Source organism: Meleagris gallopavo, chromosome 3 (genome assembly GCF_905368555.1).
Source record: "Meleagris gallopavo chromosome 3, MGAL_WU_HG_1.1, whole genome shotgun sequence".
Taxonomy (NCBI): domain Eukaryota; kingdom Metazoa; phylum Chordata; class Aves; order Galliformes; family Phasianidae; genus Meleagris; species Meleagris gallopavo.
Window position 1 is genome coordinate 75,224,072 of NC_139406.1, and position 18,100 is coordinate 75,242,171.

The 18,100-nt window shown below is 36.9% G+C and overlaps 1 protein-coding gene across 1 annotated transcript in view; it reads right to left on the reverse strand.

Moving 5' to 3' along the window:
* Nucleotides 1-1,614: 1,614 nt before the first annotated feature.
* LRP12 (LDL receptor related protein 12) overlaps nt 1,615-18,100 on the reverse strand; it is a 51,267-nt gene continuing 34,781 nt past the window's right edge. Inside the window, exons 4-7 of the mRNA XM_085221558.1 lie at nt 16,048-16,250; nt 8,948-10,049; nt 8,184-8,316; nt 1,615-4,839 (exon numbers count right to left, since the gene is read on the reverse strand). Coding sequence (XP_085077684.1) covers nt 3,976-4,839; nt 8,184-8,316; nt 8,948-10,049; nt 16,048-16,250 — 2,302 coding nt within the window. The 3' untranslated portion in view covers nt 1,615-3,975. The remainder of the gene's footprint in view (nt 4,840-8,183; nt 8,317-8,947; nt 10,050-16,047; nt 16,251-18,100) is intronic.

Below are 18,100 nucleotides of genomic sequence, written 5' to 3' on the forward strand. Positions count from 1 at the left end.
CTTTTCATAATATTTTCTTGCCTCCACTCTTCCACCCCTTATTGTCCAACAGAAGCAGTGCACGTGATCATAACAAAGAATTCAAACATTGCAAGCAACATTCTTTCAGATTGTACCTTTTCTGTTGACTTTGACAATGCGATGCATCTTGGTCACGGGGAGGAACTACTGCTAAGAGAGAGCTAAGTTATTCTGCTAGATTTCATGGTAGAAAAACATTAGAAACAACAATCTGTGCCAGTGTATTTACAAAATTCAGCTATGTTTTGTTCGTCTGTCCCTAAATGCCCTTTTTCAAAGTGTTAACAGCAATCACTAAACTAAACTGCTTATAGAGCTTCTTCTCTTGTTAACCCCTATCAGTTGTGGACAATGTTTTGTGCATACCTAACTTGTTAGATACTACTTTATTTTAATGAATACATTCTCATCCCCCATCAGTGTGCGACTGGAAGCAAAGGAAAGTCTAAACTGGGCAAATATACCAACAAGAAAGGAATGTTGTGCTATAAACTTACGAAGTCAGAAAATGAGTTAGAACTCAATTTACTTACATATAGAAAAGTTATCAACAGTAGTTAGTTAACCAGACACTAAACAGGAAAAGAAAGGAAAAGGAGAAGAGTTTTAAGTATCAGTCTGCTTACGTATTCCAACTTCCAGTGACTTGGCAAAGTGACAAGATTTCTCCCCCTTTCTTTCAGAACACACCCCCACTTTTGGCAATTAAACTGTAGGTGACACCCTGGAAGTCCTCAGTTACCAACTACTCAGTTTCAGAAACTCACAGGAGAGGAAGAAAAAAAGAGAGACAGCCAGATCAAACAGTTTCCAAACCTCACTCATCACAACTACATGAGATTAATGCTGTTGACTTAGAACAGATTTATGGAAAATGTACAGCACTTCCAGAAGATGACTGCAGCAGTTTCACAGCACCAGGGGAACGAAACAGGCCAGAAAACACCCACATTTTGCAAATGAAGCAAAAACTGATCTTAACAGGAAAACTTGGTATTAACTTTCATCTGCAGCATGTAACATAAAGGTTCACTGAAAAGTACGTGCTCCAAATCTGAACTGTGATTCACCTGGACTGAACCCAAGTTCCTGCTTTGGCTTTTGGATGGGTAATAGAACACAGCATAGCAACTCATGCCAGTATTTTCTCCTGGAAATTATTTTGAAAGAAGATCTATCGGCAATACTTGTTGCACCATACTGAAAATGGACTCGGCTTTGGTAACACCGGAGGCTCAGTCAGTCCTCTTAATATTTTAGTGCAAATCACATCACCAAAGAAAAGTGTGATATGTCAAAAGAAACAATGACAGACTCCTTCCTTACTTAGAAGGCTCTACATGAGGAGAAAAATCATTTCACAGTAACTTACATTTCTCAAAGCTTTCAGCTAAAAGTGATTTACAACAGAAAATAACTTTGCAGTTTATTCATGCTGAATTTTCTTCAGAAGTCATTTAAACAAAATGATAATTTAAGCAGCTCCAAAATAAAATTAACATGACTTCAAAAATTATCAGTTAAAAAGTAAATCCAATCAGAATTATCACTCCCATTAAAATCACTAAGAAAAAAATCACTGCAACAAATGAGCCTCATACAAATATTAATTTTATTTACAAATTTCCAAATTCTCAATCAAATCCAACTTTTCAGTTTAATGTGTAGCATTTATTCTTTAAAACAAATTAAACATTGTATTCTACTTTACATCTGCATTATGGAAACCATAGGTACATGCTAGCTGGGGCATTTCATGGAACCACTTTAGATCACTTTGTGTGTGTATATAACTAAGATATTCTATGAAGACTTTTTCTTCAAAATGTACCTGCCTCAGTGACAAACATTTCCATAACCACTTTCTAATGATAATTAGGAAGCTTTAAAAACCCAGTATTTTATACCAGGACACACTGTTCACATATATTTCAGAGTGTGTTATCGTATTCATATTGCAAAACTGCCTGCTCTATAAGCAACGCCACTGAAATCATACTAAAGATTACCCACAGATTTAGATATTATTCAATGTGAATAAAAATGGCCATCGATGACTTTTACTCAGGTATGTGTAACTATGGGCCAATCTGTACCTGAACTGGTACCAGTGTGATGTGATCTGTTCTGAAACTTGAAACCGCGTGGGTTTTTATAGTAAAATTGTTTACGACTGTATTGCACATAAGTTCCTCAAAAGCACAAATCTACATAACCGTGTCCTGAACTCAGAATTTACTACTAGTCTTGTGAATTAAATCCACCAGATGGTAAAACTGTTTATTTTTCTCATCCCTGTATCTGTAAATGAAGAGAAGAGGGAGACGACAGAAATATACACTTTTGAAGCCATTCAATTGTTGTTTTTTTTTTTCTGCATGTGATTTGTACTTCAGAGATGAGATTTTTAAAAAGTAAAATAAAAAGCCAGACATGGATTTATCTTTAAAAGTACCTCAAAAACATAACAAAAATTCAATTTAATTTTGATACATATTAAAACATTTTAGTCAGTTCTGCCCGACAGCATAACACGACAGAAATGCACAAGACTTTAAACATGCTTTAAAATGACATTCAACAAAGTATTTAAAATTTAATAAATAGCATACAATCACACACAAATACATTTCATACTGGATCTTTAAGCCTACTAAAAACAGACTGGCAAAGAATAAATAAAACAGTAGTTGACATTTTTGTTTTTAAAATGTGTAGATTCTTGTTGTCAAGCCAGTAACCACATATTAACCTGCTTATCACAAAATTGGAAGTTGTGAGCTTTTTTCCACTAATCTGTTTTGCTCCAACATGAAGTATCATTAAAAAAAATACACAGAAAGGGATTTTTTTTTTTTTTAAACAACCAGTCTGCAACCAAGTAAACCAGTTTTTAAATACAATGAATAAATAGGGAATTAGTAAAGCAAATTCAATTGCAATAAAAATGCAACACCCCAAGAAAAGAGCCATGGAAATATATAGCCATTGCAATATTAGACAATAATAGTACTTAAAGTGATAGTGCTTGTGCACTAAGCTCATTTAGAGACCTTAATATGATTTTAGTGCAAATCCCTTGAGTCCAAACAAGCTTTATACCCTACAGTATTAGGGAAAGATCTATTACCAGTTGGAACTTACTCTGTAGTGTATTTGTACATATTGGATATTTTAAAAAACTAACACACAATAATATCTTCGGCCCTTTTTCACTTCAAATTGGAAAGACTAATGACTGGGGGCTTTACATACTATCTGGCTGTATCATATTAGATTGCCGTTTGGGAAAGTCAGTGCTATAAAAGCTTTTGCCGTCAGTTTATCTATTATATCTATCTAAAATTCATGAATCGTTGCATGTTGTTCTTCTGAAAGAAAAAGAATGCTCCTGGAGAAATCTTCTCCTCCCTTTAAATAAGTTCACATTAAAATGAAATCCAAGAATATTTAGACAAAATGTTGTATAAACTCAAAGTACATATTTTGCATTAACAATCCTTACCAGCATTTAGTATATTAAGTTACAAGTAAGTTGGCAATAATACAACAGAGTCAATTCCTAAAGGAAAACAATTCTGTACAAATTCACCTGTTAATATGGGGTTAAACAGGCAGCCAAATAAGTCGTGAGCAGCCACGTTTCTGTTCTGAACTACAGTACCAGGAATAGACTAAATTTGAAACTAACCGGGATAACTTCAGTTTAAAGAGTAATCTCAGGTTATACTGGATACACACACCGTGTATTCAGAGCCATTAAAACGTTCACTCTAATAGTTCCATAAAGTCATCCAGTATAAGAAATGTTTAATCAACCACACAGGCTAAAATAGTTTTAACATAATGTTGTCCTGGACTTTTTAAAACTAAAAACTAGTTTTAACTGTGAAGTACAAAACAATGACAGATATTGCTCCAACTTGTACGCAATCTTTCCTAAACAACCCGTACCTAGCAGAGTAATAATGCCTCATCGTCACTAGTTTCATTTTTCACTGTTGCTTCTAAGCAAGTGTCAGGTATCTGGGCAGTGTGTACGATGCCACAGCTCTCACAGGGGCCATCTCGGTTGCATGACCTCACACCATGATGTGTTGCACTGTAAGGCTGTCTAAGCCCCGGTTCTTGATCTGAGCTGAGATCAAGCAGAGGTCTTGAACAGTCATTCATGTCAAAGTCTGATGCTACATCAGAGACTGGAATTAACATTTCAACATCATCATCCTCTTCTCTTCCACTTACCCCATTATCAAGCTGTCTCAAAGGACTTTGGTTCTGATTCACTGAGCTCGATCTCCCTAACGTAAAGCGTACCCAGCGTAAGCCTTGAGTCATGCGACTTAGCGCACTAGTGAGCTGGTGGCGTGCAGGACTCGTGCCTGGGGGCTCTATGCTCGTCACTTCTCTTCCGCTATCTGTGTTACCACCACTGCCGCTCTGAGCAGAGGAACTCCCACATGCTCCCACTGTTGCTTCTATTGCTGTTGCAGGTGGGACTTTCTGAGGCAAGGTAGCAGCAATGCCGCCAACTGCTCCTGCTGTGTCTCTTCTCTCATTTTCTGTATCCGTATCATCAGATTCAACTGAAAATAGGCTTCTGTGAGTATTACTCCTTTCAGCTTCTCTACTAGTACTTTGGCTGGCAACATCATCTCCATCTGCTGAGACCAATGCCAGTGATCCTGAATGACGTGACCTTGCAAAATTAAAAATTCGATTCCAAATGTTACTTGATCTGCCAGCAATAGGAAGTCTGATGGAAGTAAATCCAAGTTGAGATCGCACTGCCAGTCTCAGGTTTTCCAGAACTGAAGCCTAAATGAAAAGACAAACAACAATGAAGTGTTCGACAGTATTCTGGCACTGATCCAACAAAAGAATGATGATGACAGCTATTGTGCCAAGCTATATATTATCAGCAAGGTCAAGGGTAAAGTCTTCAATATTGAGTCTTTACTATTAAAGATCTGGTGTGTGTAGCAAAAGGCTATTTGAAACAAAGCAGGTTTGAAAGATGCCTGGACTCTCTTGAGGAAAAAACACTAGGACCAGGGAAATAAAAAGGAGATATGTTCAGAAGAAAAAGGGGAATAAAAAAAGCAATGAAGTATATAAGGTTCATTTTTGCCCAAATCAAGGACCTCTAAAAAAAAAAAAGTGAAAGATACACTGTAACTTTCATATGGAACGCTGATTACAGAAAAGTAGAACCTCAGATTCAGTGCAGAACTTACACCTCTTACACACAATCTCACAAGAAGGTAAGGTAATCACTGTAGCTTTCAGAGTACAATTCATTGTAATGTGCCTCAAAAAGTTTGGGATTTAAAGAAGAAATTTCCCAATAACTCCCTAAGATTTAACACAGGTGACTATTTGTTACTGTCTAACACAGGGTTCCTTAATGTAGAGATTAAATTAAATATCACCTCCAGAGATACTTGTAGCTAGCTCTTTCTTCCCTATTCATGCACAATTAGATAAATCCAGTTTCAAAATATTTTAAATGCTTCTGTTTATTTATGTTTTGTGTTTTAAATCACAAGTTTCCCAATTTTAGTAATAAATTTTCTAGTCAATCAGCTTCAGAACTTTTCAGCTTAAAATTTTCTGTAACTTTCAAACTGTAAGGTAAAATAATCATACTAACACCTTTGACTTGAGTCAACATCTTCACTCAAAATTAGACAGAATAGTGCCCCAGATAAGAATGTATTTCATACCTTTAAGTATGCATTTCAATCTGTTTTACAAACAATGAACTTCACTTATCTGACACTATAATCTTCAAATCCTTTTCATAGTCCTTTAGATGTCACAGGGTTCAGACAGAACTATCCAAATAATACTTTATGACCTATTTCTTCCCTTCCAGTGATTCATGGAATGATATTTCAATTCAAGCACACAAATATGAGAGCTGCTCCAAAAGTGATGCCTCCTATTTTATTATGTTGGCCCACATGGTATCAGACAAACATTGATGGTATGGCAGTAGAAGTTGAACCTTCCCAGCAATATTTGACTATATGTTGTTGTTGCAGTGTGACAGATGGCATCAGAAAGGCACTATGACAAAATAGTGCCTGACATGGAAGTGTGTATGAAGCAAAGGTGTAGGAAACTGAATTTCTCCATGCAGAAAAAATTGTACCTACTGACACTCACTGACACAATGAAGACCAACCTGGGGATGTAAGCACATGGAGGCTGTGGGTGGTGAGTTTCAGGAGTGCTGACAACAGTGTGAAAAATGAGCTATATTCCAGGTAGCTGTGCAGATTTTTATGGTCGTGGCATGCAGGTTCTAGTTCATTGCTGATGAGACTGCATAGCTAATGGCAGTGATTATGTTGAAAAATAGTGTTTTGTAGCTGAGAATGTGTGCTATTGTGCTCTTCGCAGTTATTCCATAGAACTAAATAGGAGGCATGACTTTTGGAACAAGCTACGTAGCTATGCTTAGAAACATTAATTTCAAAAGATACAGGAGGGAGTGCTACAAACTCCTAAAAAAATCCAGCTCTGAAAGCACAAAGCATTATTTATGACTCAGAACAACCAAGGCTTCCCTAGCTTAAGACTACTAAGTTGTGGTAAATCTTCAATAGGCATTTTCAGTTCCACACAGATTCATAACCTTAAGATATACTGCTGAAAAACAAAGAAAGCTGAACACATCCTGATCTAATGGCTGACTCCATCCCAACACTTAATCACATTAGAAATTTCATTCGACCTTTGTAAATCAGAGAATTCAATTTACAATGCCTCTTAAGTTTTTATTCTTACTGATATTCTCTCTTCTTAAGAACGAACTTCTTTAAACAATGCTGTTACATTTATTTAAATAGAGTAAAAATCTTAATGGAAACATCATTACTTTACAATGAATTTTTCGTTATTTTTGAAGGTAACAGCCTGTTCCCTACCAATGCTTATTTTTAAGCTGGTTTCCCAGTATAGCTACTTATGTTTTCAAGGCCACAAGTCTCCTCTGAAATACTGGTTTTCATACTGGGAATTTACTAACCTTCTTTCATCGTTCAAAACTATTCTACATGCATCGGTATTTTTATGGCGGATGAAACTATGGTAACATTGAAGGACTAAGAAACTACTATGTGTTGACATGTGTTATTATGAAAGACTACTACTCTACAAAATCACTTGTGATAAATTATAATCCCCAGTTTGTACCATCCACCCAAACAGTGGAGTAATAGCAAATGTGCTGTATGGTAATGCAATCTAGCTTTGAAGAAATTTTGAATAAAAATATTCAGATCATATAGATGGAGTAAGAAGAGAAATGTATGTGTAAAATGAAGATAAGAGTAGAAAAGCAAAGAGAATATGTCTTCATGAATGGGAATTCAGTAAAACTATGACACAGCTTCTCAAGATACCTACATCATGAAAAGAATTAATTACAAAATAGTACAATGTATAACTGTAATAGAAGACAAAAAAAGTCAGTCGTGATGCAAAAACAGAGGACAGGGTAAGGAGGCAAAAGATAATGATCATTCTCAGCCCAAAGCTGACAAAAGGCACATAGAACAGCACGTGGTTCACAAAGAACACAGTACATGATGAAGACATCGTAAGTGGTGTTTCTTCAGCTCTGTACCACCACCAGTAATCCCTGTAAGACTATTTGGTTTCAAACATTCTTCTACTTGTGAACACGAATGCATGAAAGAATACTTGAAATCTATGGCAAAGTGTAATGAAATCAGTTCCATTCAAAATGGAAAAAAATCCTCCATTTACGGTGTAGTAATGATTCTTACATGCTCACCAACATGAGCCAACAGTAAACTTTATTAAATGCAACACGTAACACAAAACCAACTCAAGTAGAGCATTATAGGAGTATTTACAACAGCCTATTTTAACCAAAAGCCAGTTTTTTAAAAAAATATATATTAAAGGAGAGAGTTGTTTCAATAGAAATTTAGAAATGCCTGCAAAGTAAACCATGTGGTGCTGCCGTACTATGATTTTGTCCAATAGCTAATCTTTAATAGAACAGTATCAGTGTGAAAGCAAAAAAAAAGGAAATATGAAACAAAACAAAAGCACATGGAAGTTAAAACAGTGTGATTTTTGTGTTGTTAAATTTTAATGAGTCTGCCTGCTTTTTGAAATCGTACCTGGTTTGGTGAACAGACTGGAAAGTCTTCAACTGGTGGAATTAAACCCTGGGCAATTAACTGTCCATAAGATGGAGGAGCTTCTCTTCTTAACAGTTCAGCCTCAACCCTTGACAAATGAGTTTCAAATGATCTTTCAAAGAGAAAAGAAATTTCTTAATACATAAGACTGTGATGAATATTTAATAGTAAAACTACATCTGCCTGTTATAATCCAAAATAATAACCTTCAGAAGATGTAGTTTTATTATTTCTTATTAGTTTAATTGAGCCTTAATTGACAAAATGTCTATTTAATTTGTTCAAAATACAGCAAGTCCTTGCAGTCATTCCTATGGGCCTGTCCAGCTCATAAAAGAACAAAACTGTGCAACAATAAATTCCTCAAAAGCTTTGGTTAAATATAACAGGCACCATGCTTACATTACTATACATTACTTTAAAAAAAATTGAGGAGTGCATAATTCTGGCATGACAGAATCTACAATAAAAGAAACATGCTGTTAAACACAAACTGAAACATTAATTTGATTCCAGAAATGCAGCTTCTCTATACTTCCCTTTGGGTAACATCATCTGAAAGCTTAACAGTTAAGTAATCATTCATAAGAATATTTCTGTCCCCTTTCAACTAACCTCTTACAGTCAAAGAGAACAATACCTTTAACAATAACTGTACGTCAAGAAAAATATTTCAAGTATAACAATAAACGATAGAAAATAATTTAAAAATCTAAGTACTTGAGTCCAGCTGTTCTACTCACCTTCTCTCAAACATCCTGAGTGAATACAATTTACAGGTACATCCCAGTGCAATGACAAGCAGCAGTCCGCAAATAAGGCTCCCAATGACAGCTGCAGTTATTACTCTAGTAGGCACAATGACTGGGCAATTTTCTTCATCACTGCCATCACCACAGTCATCTTGAGAATCGCAAACCCAGCTCTCAAAAACACAGCGATTATTTTTACAATGAAAATTTCCTGGCTGACAGAAAAAACAATTTTTTTCATCTGAACCGTTAGGGCAATGATTCTGGTAGTTGCAGCGATCTGAACGAGGGTAGCAAACACCATTTCGAGAACATGGAAACTCGTCTCTTTGGCACATGGTGCAGTTGGTTTCATCCCTTCCATTTGGACAGTGCCAGTAGCCATCGCAGCGTTGTTGCTCTGTGTAGCAACCCCAATTTCCACCACAAGGAATTTCCCAGGGCAAACAGAAGCCATCTACTTGATAGGTGGCATTGAAACCTCTTGCAGCATTCACTTTGTCAGCACAAAAATGCACTCTTATTTGTCCTGAAGATGAAACAACTGTGAGGGGAGCATGGGAGTCAAATGCTGTTAGCACACGCAACAGCTTCCGTGGATTCTCCTCTAACCCATCATATATTTTGACATAGTCTCCAAAACCCGTACCATCAAGTTTAAAATCAGTGAATCGCAAAATTACTTTGCGATGATCACCAGTGTCTATCAGCCAGGTGCAGTTGCTTCCAGGTGGATAGAAGTCAGGATAATTGGGAGAACTGAAAGTACCATAAAAATATTTCAACCACTGCCCACATGTTGGCACTTCACAGTCTATTTCATCTCCAAGGTCAAGACAATCGATGTTACCATCACATTTTAAAGATTCTGGAAGGCAAGTGTAAAGCTTGGTGAAGCGAGAAAGACACTGGAACTGATTGCTAGCACAAGGTTGAAAGGAAGAAACTGTTGGAGGATTAGCTTTGGCACAGATTTCTTCATCAGAGTTGTCTCCGCATTCATCCATATTATTACACTTCCAAGATTCTGGAATACACTTCCCATTAGCGCAATGAAACTGGTCACAATCACAATTTGGTTCATCAGATTTTCCTGGGGCAAAGAAAGAATAAGTTATAGAAGTATTCTCTTTAGTACTTTCTATTACTTTATGGTTACATCAGGTATTTCGGAATAGCAAAACAACTACTTTAAATCTCCGTAAATCATTACAATTTTCAATATGCTTTAGGATAAAACATCTTTTAAGTCTGAGTTCAATCAGCATGAGCCTCATTTTTAGCTACTTTCACAGTCAAATAGCTTTAACCTGTACAGGAAAACAATGCTCTTTTATACTGACTGAAAAACTTGGCTTCTACAACAGGAAAGAAAAAGTTAGGAAAAGATTGTTTCCTCCTTCACTCCGAATACAGAAACATTTTGTCCTGCAGTATCAATTGCCTTGTAACCTTCCCTGTAAAAGCAGTTAGTCCTCTCTCCTGTTTTCAAGGTTCCTACTTTGTACCTTGCACAAAGACATCTCTTGCCATAGGTCGTAACAGTTGAAGGATCACCTATTATCACCACCCTATCTCTCCTGTTACTCTCTTCCCTTTCTTGCCTCTCTTTCAGCAATGTGCCTAAGCACAAAACTATACTTTAAAAGTTAAGGATGCAAGTAATGGTACAACAAACATGCTTCAAAAAAAAAATTCAAAAAAAAAGTCAAGGGACACCTTGATTTATGAAAATATGGTATACTGGCCACTACCAGACTTAGAAACAAGATTTTTTTCTTCAGGAGTCATTTATGAAGACTCCATCCATATTTGAACACTCAAGCATACCTCAATTTATTTTAGCTTTGTAACAACTTACCTGAGTGAAATATCCCTAAATCATTTAAAATCACTTCAGCATCTAAAAATTACTGTACAGTCTGTAAAACTGGCTGAAACACAAACTGCCATTGTCAATCTTCCACAAAAACATCTAAAAAACATCTGCCATGCAGATGGCTCTACAAAGCAGTAAGTCAAGAAGTGATTTGGACAAATACATTCTAAATCTAAATAACAGTACTCTTATGTTTTTTAAAAAAAGAATCAGGAAAGGGAGCGTTACAAACTTAATGTAAAGCAGACTTCCCTAGGAGAAGCAGGTTCCACGTTGCTTTACCACAAAACAGTTCATATTGGAAGAGATTTCTGGGTATCACCTGCCTGTAACAAGGTTCACAGAAGTTTGATTGGGTGGTTCAGGGCCTTGTCCAATCAAGTATTTTCAAAGTTTTAATGCTGAACCATACAAAATGATAAGAATCCTCATATCTAGTTCTGATTTTCCTTGCTGCAACTAATATGCTCTGATAGCTAAAGTCACATCACATCTCTGTTCTTTTTTCACTATTTCAGTATCTTGGAAAACACTAAAAACAAATATGCTATCCTGAAAGTCAATTAAAAAAAAAAACATGCAACATCAGCATCCAAAAGATCTCACAAGTGCTAAGGGTTTTTAAAATAAAGAATATGGGAAAAAATGGAATGAATAAGATGACAAGTTGTTATGACCACTACTCAGGAGTGTTCAAGTTAACAACAAATTAACTGATAATATGAGAGAAGAGTAAAAGCAAAATACGCGCTGCCAGTGATTAAGTATTTTAAAACGCTTAACTCATTAAAACACAGTAACAGATCTACTCTAAATGATGAGGAGTTGGACTCATTGTGATCTCTCGAAGTTTTTTCCAACCCCTGCAATTCTGTGATATGACCATCTTGCCCTGACTCAAGCACACACAATATACACAGTATTAACACGAGAAATACTTAGGATGAACTTGGGTTGTGAATTTGAAACTTGCACATGTGAATTCCTAGATTCATCCTAACAGTTCTATGACTGGGGGGCATAGGTGAAAGGAGTTACAGTATCACATGCTTAAGAATTGGTGAACTTAGCACTGATTAGCACTAACTCACTGCTGAAGAACCTAGAAAAACATTGAGTAGAAAGATAAAATATGGAAATGTAAATATTCATGGCAATACTGTAGTAATGAAACAGGAGACAAATTCAACCAAAGCTCTTCTTTCTATAGGCTTTCAAACTTCCCAGAAAAGAACTGCCTACTTGACTGATTTAGCATTTTTAATCAATGATCCTAAAGTCATTCCATCAAAAAAGCATTCATATGAATTAAATACTAAGTATTAATACTTAATACAAAAATAGTATTAATACTTCATACAAAACCCAAGGCAGTCTGTATCCCATCAGGTTAAGGAATAAAATTGCAAGGCTAGAAGCAAGAACGCAAAGGCAAATCTTGCTCAAAACTGCAAAGGAAAATCGTCTTTGTCTGCTCCACTGCCAAGGTGCCTCTCTACAAGAAGGCCTTAGATGTGGAAGGCTCATCCGTGGGTGATAACAGGCCACACAGACAACATAAATTAACAAAATTAAACCAGGAAAAGCATTTACCCAACATTAAGACTACATTGTTGAAGAAGAAATGGGTATTAGTTGTAGGTGATTCCTCCTTACAGGGAACTGAAAGTCCGTCATCATCCTATGATGATGAGGCAGTAGTTGTGGGGGCAACAGGAGAAGGCAATGGGGAAAATCAACAGAAATGCTTAAAAGGAATTACATCTTTTAAGGAAGTGACAAGACCAGCTGCCCAGCTGAAGTGCCTCTGCACAAATGCAAACAGCTCGGAAAGCAAAATAGGAGGAGCTGGAAACCACTGTGCTACTAGAAAACCACAATACAGTTGCCATATCTAAAACCTTGTGAGATGATTCCTATGACTAGAGTTTGGTAATCGATGGCTACAAGCTGTTCAGAAAGGATAGGTAAGGAAGGAAGGGTGGAGGTGTTGCTATCTACCTCAGGAAAGGAACAGAACATGAATAGTTGGCCTTACAAAATTGTCACGAGCAAGTTGAAAGTCTATGGGTGGACAGTTAGAGTCTGAGGCAGCAAAGGGAATGTTGTGATCAATGTCTACAACATGCCACCAGATCAGTCAGAGCCTGTCTATGAGGCCTTCCACCTGCAGCTGCAGGAGGTATCACAATCACAAGCGCTTATTCTGCTGGGGGACTTCAACCACCCAGATATCTGCTGGAGAAGTAGCATGGTGAGCTGTAGGCAATCCAGCAGGACTAATGGACAAAGAAAGAGCCCCCTGATGTCATCTATCTGGACTTCAGTAGGGCCTTTGACATGGTACCCCACAACATCATTCTCTCCAAAATGGAAAGGTATGATCTGATGGGTGACTGTTTAATGGATGAAGAAATGGATGCAGGATCAAGTCCAGAGAATTCTAATCAATGACTCGATGTCTGGATGGATATCAGTGACAAGGGGTGTCCTCCAGGGGTCAGTGCTGGGACCAATGCTCTTTAATATCTTTATCAGTGACATAGACAGTGGTCAAGTGCACTTGAGCCTCAAGTGCAGGCCAAGTGCACCCTCAGCAAGTTTGCTGACAACATCAAGCTGTGGGGTGCAGTCGACACATCTGAGGGATGGGATATGCTGTCCAGAGAGCTAGACAGGCTTGAGCAGTGGGCCCAGGTGAACCTCATGAGGTTCAACAAATCCAAATACAAGGTCTTGCACCTGGCTCATGGCAATCCCACTATCAATTCAAACAGGGCGATGAAAGGATGAGCGCAGCCCTGCTGAAAAGGATCTGAGGGTACTGGCGGATGGCAGGCTGGACATGAGCCAGCAATGTGCCCTTGCAGCCCAGAAAAATCAACTGTATCCTGGGCTGCATAAAAGAAGTGCAGCTAGCAGCGAGAGGAAGGTGATCCTGCCCATTTACTCTGCGCAGGTGAGATGTCACCTGGAGTACTGTGTCCAGATGTGGAGTCCTCTGTACAGGAAATATATGGACCCACTGGAGCTTGTCCAGAGGAGGGCTACAAAAATGACCGAGAATATGGAATGCCTTCCCTATGAAGACATGTTGAGAGAGCTGGGGCAGTTCAGCCTGGGGAAGGGAAAGCTCAGAGGAGATCTGATAGCAGCCTTTCAGTATCTAAAGAGGGGTTATAAGAAAGGAGACAGACTCTTTAGCAGTGTCTCGTGACAGAACAAGGGGAAGTGGTTTAAAACTAAAGGAGGGGATATTCAGATTGGTTATAAGAAAAAAGTTTTCCGTTATAAGGATAGCAAAGCACTGGAACACACTGCCCAGACAGTAGTGGATGCCCTCTCGCAATGCTATTCACTGCATGAACACTAGTGAGGAAAAATCAAAAACCTAAGTGTACATCAAAACCTTGGTTAGCACTGCCAGAGTCTTCATACTGGAAATGAGAAACAAACAGAAGATTATTCATCTCTGAAACATAATACTACCATCTCAAATATGAAATATTTCTCAAGTATCTTATCAACCATATAGACCAAGATCAAACTACAGTTTCATATGGCATTTTTAAAAACACATACACTTTCAAAAAGACCTTCAGAAACATTAGAGATTAAACATCTCTATTGAGGTGTTGAGTAATACTGAATGATGCTAGCAAGAAAAAAAATCAAGTAACTTAACAAAAGAAAAAGCATAGTGTAGAAAAAGATAAGAAAGGATTTTCAAGTACTCTACTAAGCTTGTGGCCTGCCTCCCCACCCAATCCCCACCCATATCCAAAATATTCCTCTTTTCAAAGCCCCCTCCATGGCAGGCATATTGCCTTTTCTCTGAGCCACTGAGTACTGGAGATAAGCAGAGCAGAAGCCAATGTCTCCCATGGAATCACAGCATGTCTGTGGGCAGGGAGCAGTTAGTGAAGGATTACTCATTAGGCAGTAACTTTTTCTTTCTGTCATGTTTTTTCAGGAGATTGTAAGCAAAACTCAGGTGGAACATTGCCCTGAGAACTGAGCCAGCATCAAAGACATGCCTGCACTACTCCCAAAACTACAAAAAGCTGAAGCATAGAGGGTACTTTATCACAGGCTCTGGGTGACAGAGAAGGATAGGCCCTCCTGGAAACTTGAAGATTTGTGAAGGAGCTCTGACAGGGCAAAGAAAACCATTAGAAAACCTGCAGAATACAAAACTGGGAAAAACCTGGGTTACACTAGGACACAAGCACCTTTGTTGAAGCTTGGTGGAATACTCTTGAACTTGAACAGCAATGGATAGGTATAAGAGTATGAATTGTTCTACATGGGAGAGGAATTGAATGTATGTATGCAGAGATTTGAAGCAGTCAGAAAATGAAGTATAAACATGCATGAGCAAGAGAACATAAAAGCATTAAAAAAAACAAAGAAGAATCTAATCCAGTTTTTTTAATCAGGAGGACTTGGAACACCATGATCATGCTATTAAGTAAAATCCTACTTCCCCCTAAGGTCAGAAGAAAGGCTTGAAATAGTCTTAACCCATGACTGGCTTCTCACTTTCTCTATGGGCAACAGTTATCACAGAAAAAATTTCTCTCTGAACACTCTCAAACTACTACCATTGTTAAGTAGACTATCTGAACTTGAATTATCCAAGAAAAAGTCATGCATGCAAAACCACAGCTGTACTTGGTTAAAGTAGTCTATCATATGAATAGGATTTTATTGTTCTTAAAGAGAGTATACTTTCTAAAGATGGGGAAAATATGATAAACTTCCATCAGAAATTATTAAAAAAAAAAAAAACAACAAACCAAATAACCACACAATTTCTTCCCTCTCTTGACATGCTACTCAGAAGTCTAGTCAAAGATTTAACAAACTACTTTTATTCTAATGAAAAAATTCAAAATGTAAGCTGTGTTAAAAAATAACAACCAAGACCTCTTCCAGTTGTCTAGTATTAATTGATTTATTTCTCCAAAATCATTCATTCTGCTTATTATTGTGAATGTTGTAATTCTTTGAATTCTTTGAATATTCGAAGCATTCAAAGCTACGTATGGGATTAAAATACTTTTCAAAATATGAATTTTTCCTGATTTCAATAACCCTGAACTCTCTCTACAAAATGCATATACTATATTCTACTATAAGGAAATAGTTCTTATTTCAGAAAAAAAAAAATGAAACCGTGAAATTGTATTAGGTATCATTTGAAACATACCAGCAAAATAGGCTAATCTGAAGCCTTTTCTGGAGATGCTGTCATCTGAATGAAATCTGATCCAAACATGATCCTGTGAAGAGATGTATGGTGAAGGAATGGAGGAACCACATGCTCTATAGCCTTCAATATTCTTGTAGCTTCCAATTGTTAACCAATCTGAGCTGCATCGGCGTGATCCCTGAACATCAAAATCTTGAAAGCTGAAGGAAAAGAGAGGTCAAAATCACCACTGAAGTGGATATTACACAACCAAAATAATGAATTACTAGATATAAGAATGGAAATAAGATGAAAGCACTTTTCTGATCTGAAATAAAAAGAATGGCTTTTGACCCCAGTAAGAATACAATTCAACCTTGAAGGCTATGGAGGACTGCAAGAATCCATTCTGTCAATCTCTGCATTCCATCCACTACCGATAAAGCTGTTTCACTAACACAATGAATAAATAAATATTTCATTTTAACACAAGATTTTAAATAATTATCTTCTTGAAACTGTATTTTTGAGTCTCATTTGATGATATTAGTGTATTACTAAATGATTTTATATAAACTCAATTTCAGCAGAACTTTAGCTAATGCTACACTTTTCCAATGACATGACTTGACATTGCAAGTCCAGTTAAACTGTTCAAAGCTATACTTTAAGATAAGAGTTGCCCTTAGTTGCACTACTTAGTTACCCAATGGGTATGTCATGGAAGATATTACCCGAGCTTTGACTACTGCTATATAAAGACATGCTGCCATGGTAATGAAGTGCGAAGGGGAGATAGCCCAGGCAAAGCAGGTCAGCACAGACAACAGAGCAGTAAACCACAAATGTAATGTGAAATGTATGCTAGGAAGATGAGCGGAAGAAAACAATGTGGGAGAAAAAAAGAAGTTTTATTAAAAATAAATGAAAAATTTTAAAAAGCATTCTAATAGATGAACAGTTCTATGTACTTTGCATTGTGTTTACACGAGTTAAGTTTTTAGTAGGAAGACTCTGAATTAAAAAGGAGTACTATAAAGGAGTAACTGAAGGAATAACTGATGTTAAAGTAGATACTTCATAATGAAGAGCTGTTTCCTAGGTCGGCTGGTCTGTACTAGAAACTGAAGTATGTCTGCAGTTAATGCAGCTTCATAATTGGGAGTATGGATTGCCTATGAAGCAGTATTAGTTTGTACATTATTGGCAAAAGAAGCCCCGATTTCTCTCATGGCAGTAAGGGGAATGAACAACTTTCTTCTTCTTTCCAAATGTTACAATGTACCTAAAACCATGAGGGAAGTCAGCATTTCCAAAAAACCACAGCTACCTTAATTGCTTTACTATTTATTTCCTGTCACTTTTAGCACAGCATGAGACTTCACAGTAATGAAGCATCAGAGAATTTCCTATATACTTTTTGAATGCAAGACTCTCATATTTCAGAGAAATTAAAAAGAGATCAAATAAACGAGCATCTACAAAGTTATTCTAGTCTCTACAGTTCTGAAAGTATACTTGGGATGGAGGGAATGGGCATGGAAATGATCCACTTCAGCTTTACAACATACGATTTAATACTGACACCATTACAATATATCACATAATATATATTAGCATTTTGTTTATAACCTCCTAACCTTATTAAAATCTCTTATTAGAAAGTTAAGACAAAAAAAAAAATCTAAAAAGCCAGCATGACACTCTCATTAACTTACACAAATTTAGGAAAGTATTTTTAGAAACGCTTGTATTTGTTTACTTTTCTTGTATTTGTTACTATTCTTCAGAAGGTTAGCTCTTGCTTCTGCACTACTGAATGGAAATGGATGCTGTTTCCATTAGCTAATATTTCTTACTATTCTCAGCAGAACTTGTGTATTGTCCTAGTTTGAAAGGAAAATATATTTTTTTCATATACATAGAAACACAAAGTTCAGACAACAGATGCTACATGGCTGTGTAAGTGTAAATTAAGTAAAATGAAAGGTAAAAAAAAAAAAAGACAAATCACAAGTCTCACATTTACAAGAAGGATAAAGGAAATTAGTGCATACAATTGGCAGTTAAA